Genomic DNA, 14,461 nt, shown 5'->3' on the forward strand with positions numbered 1-14,461 from the left:
TTTCACATCCTGGTAGACAAGTTATTCTTATCAGAGCGATAGAAAGACTCTGAAATGCTTTTTTGGGAGATAGAAATTTGCAAGCTGGAAAACTGAGCCTGTGGTTCTGGAGTGGACAGTGCTCGTCATCTCCAGAATCTGTATTCCCAGTGAGGAAACACGAGAGACTAAAGCCAACCCACTCTCCTGATGTTTTTACATATACATAGATTGCATACATGTGTGTATACATGACACATAAACAACTTCTACTTCTGAACACTGTTAACATTTTACTGAGGGACAATGGCACTGTTTAGGGCTTACTTCAGGTTCACTGACATAATGTAGATCTGAAAGGTTGTGTGCCAAAGAGAAGAGGCACTTCTCAGTTATCATTGGCAGTAGATCAAGACACAAATTGATTACAAAAAGAATCCTCAGGCATTGGGAGTAGGGACAGGAATGTGTAACGTGAAGCAAAACTTCAGCTATGGAGAAGCATAAAAAATTTAATCCACCAGAAGAAACGTGAGAGAGGAAATACCAGAGGACATTTCTGAATGCGGGGAAAAGTGAGAAACTTCCCATAAAGCAACATGCAAACGTGTCAAAAGAAAGCAGTAACTTGTAGTGCATGGCATAATTCAGTATTGATGAAGGAGGAGAAAAGCAGTTAAGAGAACAGAAAAAGAAAACCACTGAGTGCAATAGTCAGTTATACCCCAATTTAGGGAGTTCTTATTCTATTTTATTATTATTATTATTCAATTATTTCAGTAACAAATTATATTTAGCTGAATGGCAATGAAGACAATGTATCACAAATAGTGCTCGTCTGTACTTTATGTTTTTCTTCTGTGTAATAAGGAGGGCAGTATCTACAGCTACTTGCTCAGCAAAATTTGTGTAGGCCAACTGCATGTTTTAAAAAGTGTATTCATGGGAGAAAATGTTTTTAAGCTTAATCTTCAAGTCCTGTTCTTATGCTTCGTTTTTACTTGCACAAAGCCCTGCTTTCCTTTAGCGGTTACAGTCCAACGCGATACCCAGGAGGTTGCACTGATCCTGAGGGAGCTTCAGCACTTTGTGATTTTTCATTCCACTGCATTCATGCTCTTGAATTGTTTTCATTGCTTGGTGTTCAGGCACAGCCCAAGTCTGGTGCTTTCTGTGATGCCTCTTCCAGCCGTTTGTGATCCTAACAGATGCAGGAATGCATGCATGCAGCTTAGAGTTACGTAGAGCAGATACAGCCGTCACGTACTCAACAAGTCATCAGTGCATTTGAGTCTCTGCAATAAAACAAGCAGAGGTCATTAAAAAGAGCAAGGCTTTAGGTAACCTCCCTTCCTTCCAACTACTAAATCCCTGCGAGTTTTGTTGCATCAAATGAGGGAGAGGAGAAGTATTTTTCTAGATCATGGCAGAACAGAAGAATCCAAAAGCCACTATCTATTGCCTTGACCCAGAGCAAAAATAACGGGATTAATACAGGTATTAATGTATTACTATCATAAAGCACACAGTAAAATATTGTTGTAATGGTATTCTGGATGGGACTTCCAAGAATACCTGATGGAGTTAAGTGCTCCTTAATGTTTTTATGATCAGTTCCCCAGGCACTTGCATAATAAATACATCAATTAAGTGCATTTTTTTTACCTGCTCTATTGTATTGTAGAAACAAAATCGTATACACAATAAACGCTACACTTCCTACAGCTCAATTGGGATATTTATTTCCACCAATGACAGAAGACCGGTCGGAATGAAGGTCAGACAGATTTTCCATCGGTGCTCTGCCGTACGTTGTGCTTACGTTTCGCTGTTCTGAAAACTCTCCTTACAGCACAGGTTTCGGCCAAGATCTGTGGGATGCTCTCAGGCTGGTCACGCCTCAAGACACCTCTCCACCTCGTTCACCACATCCGCAGCACTGCTTCAACACCGTTGAAGAACGGGAAGACCCGTTCTGCGGGATCACAGAGAGCGCGCCCTGTGTCTTCACTCTCTAGGAAATGTAGTTTATGTGGCAATAGGTGCGGAGCGATAAAGGGCAGCCCAGCGCCTGTCTCTGGGGGTGCCAAGGTCTGAGAAGAAAACAAATGTGTCCTTCTGGCAGCACGATTGTGCATCTGTGGCACCAGCTTGGCCAAGATGCCTTTGGCCATGCGCAGTAGGAAGCGGTTCACTTAGCATCGCAGGGCAGGTGCTTCCATTTTGTGTGAGGAGTTGCGCGTGTTCCTCTGTACCTCGGTGGATATAATGCAGCCGCTGAAATGCTCCTTTTACTTATATATTTATTTATTAAAAAGAAAAGCAGTAACTTTGCCACCAGGTGCCAGTAAGCTGAAGCATAGCGCTGCTTTTACCCTAGGAGTTTTTTCTGAACACGCACTCCTACCTACAAGTTCATTTTGCATTTTTCTGTCGTGCCTAGAGTACTGCAGCGTGTACCACCAAGCCGTTCTCCCAAATTCGGGTTCAGTTCTGCTCTATGATATGAAAACATACACAATTTCGGTATTTTTTTTTTTTTTTAGTCTATGTCCTCATTAGAGCACTCTGCCTTCCGAAGAGCACGGCAATTTTAACCAGTGGCGTTGGGGAGCACGTTCCATCCTGCCTGGTTGGCACTTTGAGTTTTCCTCTTCCCCCCTTCTATTTACTGTTCTTCCTCTCTGGCCTACCATTATTTTAGTCATTAAAATTTTTGTTTCCTTTCTTCAAATCATCCATAACAGGCGATCAATGCTTGATCCCAACATGCTCCTGCAATCAACTCAACCTTGGTGGCACTGAGTCCAGTCCCACTTATCCACACAATGAGATTCTGGAACTAGTTTTTGCCCTGCCAGACAAAAACTGTATTGTCTGACGATCTTCCTTTCAACGAAGCAAGCCAATGGCAGAGTAGCCATGGGTGTCAAAGGAGTGGCTTTCATTAATTTTGTGGTGGTGATCTTGAGGAAATGCTCCTCAAGAAGTGCCAGCCTTCTCTGGAGCTCACCCACGAGATACCAGCCTCGGCCAGCGCACGAGTCCTTGGATCTGCTGCGTCCCTCCAGTATTACTCTGCCATCGGAGCAGTCCCTCAAGGGGACTGAACCCCAAGCGCCTCGCTCCTAGACACACGACGGCAGCACGGCGCCATGACCCCGCGCCGCCTCGCGCCGGCGCGCCGGCGCCACCTTAGCCACGCCCCCAGTGCATTATCGGCAAGCCCCGCCCTGACCACGCCCCCACCACTTAGCCACGCCCCCTCCGCCACGCGTTCCCTTCCCCCCAGCGGGCGGGAAGGCGCCCCGCGCGCGCATGCGCAGTAGCGCCTCGCGGGGGGCGGCTTCCGGCGGCGCCGAGCCCTCCTCTTCCTTTCTGCCCGCGGCCGCCATCATGGTACGGGCGGGCGGCGGCGGGGCCCGGCCCGGGGGGCGGCGACCACGGGGCCTCCCCGCGCCTCAGCCGCCGGCCCGCGGCCGCTCCGGGGGCTCAGGGGTCGGGGGAAGCCGGGCGGGGGCCGGGCGGGGGTCGGGGCCGGGCCCGTGCCCGTGAGGGAAGGGGCGGCCGGGGAGGGCGTGATGGGGGGTCTCGGTGCGCGGTGACTGACGGCTGCCGCCCCCCCCCAGGTGTTCAAGCGCTTCGTGGAGATCGGCAGGGTGGCCTTCGTCGCCTTCGGGCCGCACGCCGGCAAGCTGGTGGCCGTCGTGGATGTCATCGACCAGAACAGGGTGAGCTGGGCGGGGGTGGGGGGGCCTCGGCGTGCTGCCGGAACGCTGCCCGTGCGCTGGGGGCTGCGGGGAGATAAGAAAGGGAGGAGTTTCTGAAAAAGTTTGTCAAGGAAATAAGCAGTTGGCAAAAATATGAGCTTTAATGGCTCTTACTGTGTATGAAACTTCAATGACCACGTGTTTTCACGGGCAAACTGAACGCCTCCCTGTATGGCTCCTGAGAACACGTGGCTGAGTAATGTCCATTGGAGCGTAAAGCTTAAAAATGCACAGAATCACCTAGGTGGGAAGAGACCTCCAAGATCACAGAGTCCAACCTCTGACCTAACACTAACGAGTCCTCCACTAAACCATATCACTAAGGGCTACATCTAAACGTCTTTTAAAGACCTCCAGGGATGGTGACTGAACCACTTCCCTGGGCAGCCCATTCCAGTGCCTAACAACCCTTTCCGTAAAGAAGTTCTTCCCAAGTGGCACTTTTGTGTGCTGAAAGTAAATGCCTGGACCAGGAGGTTCTTTTCACGTGATGAAAAGGTTTCTTGATCCTGGAAAAGCTGGAAAAAAAATACAAATTATGAGATTAAAACCTACTGTTTTTTTGTTCTTTCCAGGCCCTGGTCGATGGCCCCTGCAGTGGTGTCAGGAGGCAGGCTATGCCTTTCAAGTGCATGCAACTGACTGACTTCGTGATCAAGTTCCCGCACAGGTGTGTTTGCAATATTTGGCCTATGTGAAACGTGCTCTCGCTTTATGCCTGAATTACATGATCTGATAAAGAGCATTTGTACATCATTAAATCAATGATCTAGCACGTATGCAGTTAAAATTGGGCAGACTGCGTTAGGACAGTTGAGTACGTTTAAGTTTTTATTTTTGCTGCTGGCTAATAACTGGAGGGAAGGAAACAGCAGACAGGCCTAGGCAACTTGCAGGTAGGCATGGGCTGCATGCAGTGGGGGCAACAGCTGCAGTAATACTGGGCAGCTTTGCTTTTGCTGCTGTTCAGGTTGCCTTCAGATATTAAGTAAGTTGACTCTCAGCAGGGCTACTCTAGGTACTATCTAAATTTGTAATTTAGAAACAAAAAAAAAATGTTGTCTCTGTGATTCAGAAGCATTGCTGGGAGTGTTAATATGCCTCTTGAAATCACTTATACGCTTAGTTCTAGCAAAGCCTTTACATAACAAGATGTTAATCAGGCCACAGAGATGTATGTGGCATTGGCTTAAACTGAGCATCTGAAGGAATGTAGAAGGATGATCTTGGATGAAATTTAATGGACTAGCATTTAGAGAGTCTTTGTTGGAAAGACCGTGAATATAACTCAATGATTGTTCTAATGCAGTGCTCGTCAGAAGTTTGTGCGACGTGCCTGGGAGAAGGAAAATATAAATGAAAAATGGGCAGCGACAAGATGGGCAAAGAAGATTGAAGCCAGGGAAAAGGTACAGATTTTGACTGGATGAGTAATATACTTTTTCATGAGCAGAAGCAGTACAATTAGGTGCAATGTAATAACCTATGTATTTTCTGTTGCTAAGGCTAAAAATAGTTAAGGTATAGATTAAAATCTCTGTCAGCTTTAACTTCTTGTAGTTTTACTGTAAAGGTTTGTTTTGTTTGGTAATTACAGCTTTTAGTTTCGCATCCTCACTTCCCAGTGAAGGCCTGTAGAGAACTACTTGTAGGTGTGTAGCTAGACCTCACGTGCAGATGATCGGAGTTACTTGTGGAATATTTTGAAATTCTGAGTTTTATAACTGATGCATGTTGTTTTTTTTTTTTTTCTTTCCAAACAGAAAGCCAAAATGACTGACTTTGATCGTTACAAGGTTATGAAAGCAAAGAAAATGGTAAGTGTTTGAGTGTGGTTTCCTTACAGGGTTTCTGCTTGTAAGCTTCACTTTAGAGTCATACACAGATGTTAGTAGCCTTGCTTTTGTTGTTGGTTGACACGAAGTATGTGAGGGCCTTGAATTTTGATGCCTCTTTGGCCACCAATTCAGTCATTGATCAAAGCTGAGTTCACGTGATCTGTGCGTCATTCTTCCCAGTTACAGCTGAGGAAGGAGATGAAATAGAATATTCTAGATTGGCCACAGATAATATTTTGTTCTGTAACAGGCTCCTTACACATGGGATGTTGGGATGCCCAAGTTTCCAGCCAGAACAATGTTGGCCACTTGGTAGAACAGTTTTAGGTGGGATTTGACATTTTAGATGTAATGCATGGTAAATCTGTCGACTTAACTAAAATATAATCAGGTTAGCAAAGGGTGATTATCAGAAAGGGCAGAACCTGAAAGATTAGAATTGAAATTAATGAATAATGCTTTTGAACTGTTACAGTTTTCATTTTGATTAATAGTATTTTTTTTGTTTTCACAGAGAAACAGGATCATTAAGCATGAAATTAAGAAGCTCCAGAAGAAGACTTCTAAAAAAGTCAAGAAGACAGAGAAGAAAGAGAAATAAAATGAGCTTCTAGTTATGTTTTACTTTGCGTCTATGTTCTGATTATTCAGAAATGACAAATGGATCTAAATTGTAAACATAAGTTCATTTTGCTCCTGACCAAGAATTGTTGTCTGTCTCGTTTATTCATGTCCCAAGGGTTGGGGTCATGGTTTCTCTGAAACACACAGGGATGTTTTTGTCACGTCATGTTGACCATACAGACTATGCTCAGTACTCCATACCCAATATTGTTTGAAATATTTGTGTACTCTGTTATTCAAAGTAGTTCAGGTCCTCAGACATTTTAAAGCGGTCTGCTATTAAATGGTACGGAATGAACAAAATTACCAGTACAGTCCTTGATGTGAGAAATGATCAGTTAAACCTTTTTTTTTTTTTTTACAACTTCAGGCCAATTGAAAATACATCTTCTGGTTAGAATGCAGGTATGCCAGTGTTTGGGAGACTGACACATTGCTGTTGAAACGCTCTTCTTAAAAAAACATACCCCACAACCAAAAACTTCCTATAAGCAGTTACCTGGGATACTTCCATACCCTGGAAGTCTAAAAGCATACAGTTGTACTGTAAGTGCAGTTATAACAATGAGGTGTATTAACAAGAATGAAATTGGTGACTTCCGTTACCATGCTTGCTTTTCAGAACGTTTGAAGTTGATAGCTTACATCAGTAGCTTATACCTGACCCTAATTACAGTTCCTTAAACTATGCAGCATATAATTACTACTTCTTAATCAAAACCAATAAGCAAAAAGGGGTGTGACCTAAAAATTAATCAATTTGAAACACTGTAATAATGGGTTTAGTCTTCACACTTTAAAAAGTCTACATCTCTAAATGTCAGCATCCGTTTCTTCCATATGTTTCCTTGTGTGCAATTTATTGACAGGATGCACTTTCTTCATGTTGAATGAAGAAATGATAGTGTGAGATCTAGCTGAAAAGAAAATTATTTTTACTGTCATAAAATTGAAAAGGGAAAATATTAAAATGAAGGTTGTAGGACCTATATGCTTATATTATCAAACACATCAGTATATTTAACGATATATGAGCATGAGCATATGCTTCTAAAAATGTATGCATCAAAGTAGTTATGTGCCTAGTGTTGCTTATTTAAGCCAAAATTGGGCATCTGCTTGCTCAAGCACTTTATGTTGTCTTGAGCTATTTATATGCTTTGGAAATTGAGTTCAAGCACATGGTTGATAATGAATGGCTATAACTAAGGAAGAGAAGCCTAAGAAATGATGCAAATTGAGATTAAAATTGAGATTGATTGCTGTGTTCAAGCACCTGGAGATTTTGAGTTACACTGGATTTCAAAGTGATTAAATCCACCTACTCTGAAACTCAAACTTCAAATTAATTTGAAAGGCATATCAGTCATAACGAATTCACAAGTGATTTTTCTATAATCCTTGCCCATTTTGGAAGTGCTTGCTTTCAAAGAATTTGTCCATTGTGTCCATTCCCCCCTGTACCACTTGGCAGCTACTGAGGAACTTGAAACCTTTCTGTGATGCTGAGGGTGCTGTAACCTGTCACGTTACCTGGTGGCTGCCACGGTTCTGAGCAGGAACCTCACCGTCTGCTCAGGGACAGCTGTACCTGAACGCAGGGATGAATTCTGTGTGCCACGAATGTGTGATGCTGGCTAAATTTTTATGAGTCCTTTACTAGAGTATGAATGAGCACATGACGTGCTTGTTCATCTTCCAGGGAGGGCTAAGTGCCAGTGGGTGATTGTTTCTGCCCTAACACCACACGACAGAAGGGGACGTGCTGGGGGACAGTGATATTAAAGCACTGAGGGAGCTTTACATGCCATAGAAGACACTTGGTTCTGTAACACCATGACTCTCCTCAATTGCTTCTGTGGAAACATCTATTTTTTTTTACTCTTAGGAGGAAAGGGGGAAAGAGAAACAAGAGAATATACCAGTCTTTGGTAACTACGCTGTGTTTCTGACAGCGTGCTGTGCGTCAGCAGCAAGTGGTGGTCCTCACAAGTCAGCGAAACCTTTCTGAAACTTTTTGTGGCCTTGCATCATGTCAGCAGTCTACCTACTTTCCAAACAACGGGTGCAGTGCGCCTGTGCTGGTTTGTCTGGTTTTTATTTTTTAGAGATACTTGGATATAGAAAAAACGCAAAGTATAATTCTGTTTCTAATGCTTACCACATGATGGCAATGTTAGCTCTTCACTACATTATTCCTAAGCCTTACACGAACTGGACAGCTGCTGCCCTTCGGTGAGGGAAGAGTGCCAAACAGAGGTGATGGCACAAATATTTGAGAACAATGGGTTTGCTTATCTGTACCTTAATTTTGCATTTATAGTTGACTAAGATGTAGTTTGCCCGTCAGGATATACTTCTCTAATTTACTTCGTGGAGCTGAATGTAAAGAAACAGGATCTGCTGTTCAGAAACAGCTGAAGGTGAAGTCCTGGTGTTTATTTTCTTACCTGATTTCACATAGAGCATGTATGGGACTTGCTGGGGGCAGAGAGGGGAATATACTCTGCCCCAGTTTCCTCCTGAGATCAGCAGGTAAATTTTCCTAAACTGATATCAACAGTAGGAAAAACCAGTATTATGTTTTTTTTTTTTCCCCCCTGCGAAGTCTGGGCAATGTGAGCAATTATAGGAGCAGGACTGGGCCCCTTAGCATAACCTATGGCTAAAAGGTGTAAAAGCTACTGCTGCTTCTGTGAACCAGCCGCACTTCTGGGCTGAGTGATTTGCTGGTTATGCAGATATCTTAGAAAAAGAAAAAGAAGCAACAAACAAACAAAAAACACCCCGTATTTTTTATATTATTCTTGTCTAAACATCTTGCTCCTGTGCTTGGTGTCTGAATGCATTTCAGTTTTATTTGAGATGAAATGCACCTGGAAGAGGGAGCTCTGGATTTACTGAACTTCCTTTTCAAGTGCTAGTGTTCAAACTGACCTCCAGTCGAGGTTTGCTTAGACGCGTTGACCATTACATTTTCAAATTATTTGATCTCGCAATTACCTATATCTTAATCTTTGTCTGGAGAAACTGGGGGCATCCTGCTGAAATTCCAGCCTTCACCTTGGGTGAGTCAGAAGTTTGCTCTGGAGGCTGAGGGGAGCTCACCTCACTTACAGCGATTGTAAGCCAGCCTGAGCGGTCTTTGTAAGTCTCAAATCTTTGTAGCACTCTCTCCTCCCTTCCCCAAAAGCTTTCAAGCCATTACGTGCATAGGAGTTAAAGTGTCCCGTCTGAAGGCAGCTATTTGTGCTGACTACCAGCCCAACAATTCTGCCTTTGCCACCAGCACAGAGCCACTTCTCCCTCCATGAGGAGCACTGACCTAGTTCTCCTTACAGAGGAAGGCCTTTTTAACGGGTCCCATGGTACAAAGGTGCTTTTGGGGACATTTTGTCTTGTTCTGGGAGCGTTGCTACATGCGCGTGGCGAGGAGAGGCCTGGCCTGCTGGTGGTGGCCCTCGTGCTCGTGGGTAGCGTGCTGGGCCCCACACAGCTGGTGGGGGTTGTATGGCCAGATCTCACCGGGGGCTCTGCTCTGGTGGGAAGGTGGATGCTGTGGAAAAGTAGCAGTGTTCGTATTTAAACAGCACGAAAGGAGAGCAGCTTTGAGATCGGCTGGAGATTTACCTAAAGACACCCAGCGGGAGGGCACAACATCTGAGTACTTTTCACAATAGCTCAGCAGCCAAGACTTCCTAGAGCCACTGTTTGAACCTCGTGTTTACAAAAGCCATCAAACAAAAGAAGCAACGAAAAAAGAAAGAAAGAAAAAAAAAGAAACGAAAGAGCTTGCTAGCTGTATTACTGCAGTTCAGATGCTGCATGAAGGTGATCTAAAGAAAGGATGGGAAATAGGCTTGTGGGCTTTTTCCTTTCCTTCCTCCTTTTCTTCCTCCCTGGAGCCCCTGAATAACTTTAAATTATTATTTTTTTCCCTTTGGTTGTTTATCTTTTATTTTTACTGCTTATCTCATTCACATTGAACATGTGAGCCTTAGCTCATCCTGAAAGTCTCTGTGGATAATGAAAAAAATCAGAGAGTTTATGGCATAATGAAGCAAATTAAGCCTGACTAGCTGAAAGTGGCATCATTTTTGCTCTGGTTGCTCGAAGCATTTTTCAAGGTCTAGGGGGAGGCTGGCAAGCTGCTGCTCTTTGCAGGGCATGCAGGTCCTCATCCCAGATGTGAGCAGGCTGCCTTGGCTCCCCGCCACCTGAACGTGACCTTGGAAGAGAAGATGTGTTTGCTCAGCGGCGGTGTCTGGCATCTGCTGACAATGCCACACTTCTGCTTTGGTGGGAAGCAGGTATCAGGGCACACAGGAGAGAAAACAGGAGACTGTGGGGCTTGATGTAGTTCACCACCCCATAGCTTCCTGAGAAGTGGGGCACAGTGGTGTGGGCCTCTGGCTCCCCTCACTCTCCCCGGTCCTTCATGCCCATGGGGTGGTTTCAGCTTGCTCTTCAGAAGACAAAGGTGTCCTTAAATCGGCTGACAGGCAGGAATGACAGCCTGGTTGTGGCTGCTCTAACCTTTCACGCTGGCACTGAACTCTGTCAGGCTTTGCCAGCAGCCCCATTGGGAACATCAGCAGTGCTCAACCAGCGGCACATCTAACCCCAGCCTGGGGCCCCGAGAGTGCCAGAGGGAGATGCTGTGAAGGGAGTGGACATGAGTTTGGACCTTCCTTTTCCAGCTCCCCAGCACCTACAACAGCAGGAATAGGGGTGCTAGAAAATGCCCCCTGTCCATTCCCTTCAATATCTCTTTCAGACTGATTTGGGACTCGTTTTGACTCAAAGCCTGCGAGGAGTTTGGCTCCAGGGCTATTGTTTTGTATCATTAGGAGAGCAGCACTAATACAAAAGAAAGAGGAAGGAGAGATGCTCCCCCTCAGCGAGTGGGGGAAGACAAATTTCCTCCCGGACCCCAGGGGCAACCAGTCCTGAAACATGGGACAAACCAAGCCTTCTCTCTTCAAGATCCCACCCTCCTGCCCTACATTTCTCTGTAGAGGTGCAGCAGAATAATCCCTCCCTCTCCTATCTGGACGCTTCCAGAACTTCATGCCTCTGATTATTAGAAACTTTCTAATTACCAACCTAAATTTATTCATGACCAATTTATAACCAGGAAGCTCCACTCCCTCCTTCTGCCACTGCAGGGCTGTCAGGAAAGATTCATGAGCCCATATGTTGGCCAGGCCCCGTGTTCAGCAGACTTGAGGATGAAATGCTGCTGCGGTGCCTGGTGTCTCCCTGTGTTAAGGCAGAAGTTTGCTTCCATCCCACCCTCACAGCAACAGGGCACTTTGCCTAGCACAAAGGTATGTAAATGGCCAATGTAGTGTCTTTGTGGACCCAATTCAAGCATATGCCAGTAAATTCCTTCCAGGAAAAGAAACAGATTGCTTCTGTCTCATTTTCTCTCTCTTTTTTTTTTTCTTTCTCTCCTTTTTTTTTTTTTTGGTGGTGGTGGTGGAAATGTTCTTACATCAATGAGTGCCCATTTGTTTCCTCATTTCTGTCTCACCCCCCAGATAAGAGCCGGAGCTTTGCTGGGAGGCTGTGAGTGATGCTCCCGGTGGATGCCCTGCAGGCCTGGGACAGCAGTGCAGGGCTGAGAGGTGAGTTTTCCACCTCTGGCAAGCTCCTGGAGGGCCTCAGTCGCATCTGCTGGAGGAGCCACCCAAGGCACGACCCAGGATCATCACCTCGGGCAGCTCACGAGGCCAAGGCAATTAGACAAGCAGCTCTCCAGACCACTGATGCTAATTCCTAGCCAAATAATTTTGTAGCCCAAATAATCTGAGCACTGATCTTGATCTCAGGATCTTTGTTTATTTATTTTTTTTTTCCTGGGGAGCTACACGCAGCTTCCAGCACAGCTCTGGAGCCTTTAAAAACATTTCCCCAGCCCGCCTGCGTCTTTTCCTGCTTCCCTTTTGAGGATGTGTGAGCACAGCTAGACAAGGTCTTCACCAGGAAGGAACGAGGTGCTGGGAGCATAGCCGTGGCCAGCTAGCGTGGGCTGGAGGTCAGGCAGGCTCGTCGCCTTCCCGGCAAGCCCAAGGCATCTGCTCCGGCAGAGCACATTTGGGTGTCTCCAAGGCAACGTCTCCGCACCATATGCCAGTCGGGTTTTGAGGACTGCAGCGTTTAGAGCTTTACATACCAGATGAGGAAGTGGCTCAACGGCAGATCTCAAGATGTTTCTAGGGAGACATCGATGATCAAGATTTTTTTACACCGTTCGTCAGACCTCCAATATTGTTAAACAGTGATCAAGGTGAGGGTACGCACTCAGGCACACACAGGTTTATTTGCTAGTGAAGTCTGCAGATGGTGCGGGGTCAGAGGGACAGTAAATAATGGAGAGAGATCCGAATCCCTTGGTTGAAATGGTCACAGTCCACGAAAAGTGGTGTTTCTGATTCATCTGAGAGCTGGGCTTTACGTCCGAACTGTCGCCTGAAAACAAAAATTGCACTGCTGGCAAAGTGGCAAGACCTGTTTGGTGCTGAAGTGTTCCTGTGCCGGCGTGTTTGGCCTCGAACACACCTGAGCAGAGGGTGGTTGAACACACATTCGAGGCAAAACTCTGGCCCATGTGAGATGGCTGTGAGGCAGCTGGGGAAGGCAGTGTGCATTCAAGTTTTTTTGTTTGTTTGGTTGGTTGGTTGGTGGTTTTTTTTTTTTTCTTTTCAAGCATTCAAGCTTTTCACCCTCACCCTCAGAAAACTGCAGCATGTCCATATTCCCTGGGGAAGGTGCGAGCAGGCGTTTGTGGCCCCAGGGAGCTGCTTTAGCACAGGGATTGCACATTGATCCTGAGGAATCCTGCAGGCACCGCGTGCTGGGGCAGCTCAGGTGATTAAGCTGTGGGGATGATTTCCAGTGACAAGGTGATAGTGAAGCAGCTTGGTCCTGGGCACAGCCTCTCTGCACGCACTTGCCCACCTGAGAAATCAAAAAATGGAAAGAAAACCCTAAAACAATTGAACCTTTACAGTACCTGTCTCACAAAAACAAGGCCACGGTCTGAAAAACAATGCAGAGTTCCCATCCCTTATCTAAAATGCAAACTGGAGGAATGAGCAATCACCTCTGGAGGCCTGAATAACTCCTCGTACCTCCCTCCCTCCGTGTGCTCGCGTTTGAGTCACGACAGCAGCGGGGATACAAAAGGTGCCTGTGGGAGGCACAGAGCCCCTGCGCCCGGGGCACGTGCAGCTTCTCTGCAGGTGTTGCCGTGGTCTCTGGCATCTGAAATGCTGTTTTTTAAGGTATTCTCTCACGCTTCAGGGCGCGGCGCCCTGCCTTTTGCCTTGAGTCAGGCAAACTGTGACAAAAGCACCTGGCAGCGTTAATGTGCCCTCATTATCTGGTCGGGGGTGCGCTGTTTCTTCAGCGTATTTGTGAAAATGCAGCTTGCTCTGTAAGTGACCCGGGTGGGCTCACTGCCACGCGAGCAATGCAGGCGATCTGAGAGAGCAGGCTCTGCTCCCACACGTAACAAGTTCACAGAAATCGCCCGCCTCCTGCGTTTTTCCTACACGAGGGACCTGGGTCTTGTCTCCTCCAGGGATGGCGGCGGGGGATGTGGCACATGGGGACGCGTCACGCTCGGAAAACAGATGCAGACCTCGGTTTGGCGACTCATCTGCTTCTGGGCATCTTCTGGCTCTGCAGATCCCCAAGGTCACTGCCCCAGCACCACAGCTGGGGGCAGCAGCCCAGCTCTCTCCCCTTTCTGCTTCGTCCTTATACCCTTAACTTGCCGGCTCTGTCACAGCACCTGCAAGCGACGGCTGAAATACCAGGGCCTCCTTAGTGAGGTGTCAAGGCCCATTACCAAAAGATATAGGAGAGAGCAGGGGAAAAAGGAGAAATCCGAAGGCTTTCTGAGCAGCTCATTTGTAATCAGTGGTTGATGGGCAGTGATTTATCTGGGTAGGGTTTGGGCCTCAGAAATCCATTCAAGCTTATAATTACCTTGGTGCATCTGGAAAGTCGTCCTCACAGTCCCTCAAACCCATTAGAGCCTCACGTTTCTCTAAATGGGGAAAAGAAACACTTTGACTTTACTTTCTCAGAGGCAGAGCAGCTTCCTGATCCTCGCCAGTGCTTTTGAAGCCTGTCCCCTCCCTGCCACCCGTTTGAAACTCCTCGGGGAGAGGTGGGCCGGTGAGGTGGGCACCTTTGGGCTGCTGTCAGGGTGGCCCCCCTGAGCATCCTCAAGAAATG

General features: G+C 46.4%; 1 protein-coding gene and 1 long non-coding RNA gene across 2 annotated transcripts; one reads left to right on the forward strand and one right to left on the reverse strand.

Annotated features, from left to right (window-relative positions):
- Positions 1-697: 697 nt before the first annotated feature.
- On the reverse strand, positions 698-3,188 carry LOC310895091. The gene is made up of 2 exons (XR_014580430.1): positions 1,645-3,188; positions 698-1,274 (listed from the first exon to the last, which is right to left on the reverse strand). It is a non-coding gene; the product is annotated as an uncharacterized lncRNA (long non-coding RNA).
- An 80-nt stretch (positions 3,189-3,268) lies between these two features.
- RPL14 (ribosomal protein L14) lies at positions 3,269-6,294 on the forward strand. Its single transcript, XM_083825903.1, has 6 exons — positions 3,269-3,378; positions 3,609-3,710; positions 4,325-4,419; positions 5,059-5,158; positions 5,513-5,566; positions 6,102-6,294. Exons 1-6 carry the CDS (start codon positions 3,298-3,300, stop codon positions 6,186-6,188), a joined length of 519 nt encoding a protein of 172 aa, XP_083682029.1. The 5' UTR covers positions 3,269-3,297; the 3' UTR covers positions 6,189-6,294.
- The last annotated feature ends 8,167 nt before the right edge of the window (positions 6,295-14,461 follow it).

This window comes from Anser anser, assembly GCF_964211835.1.
Source record: "Anser anser genome assembly, chromosome: 2".
Lineage (NCBI taxonomy): Eukaryota > Metazoa > Chordata > Aves > Anseriformes > Anatidae > Anser > Anser anser.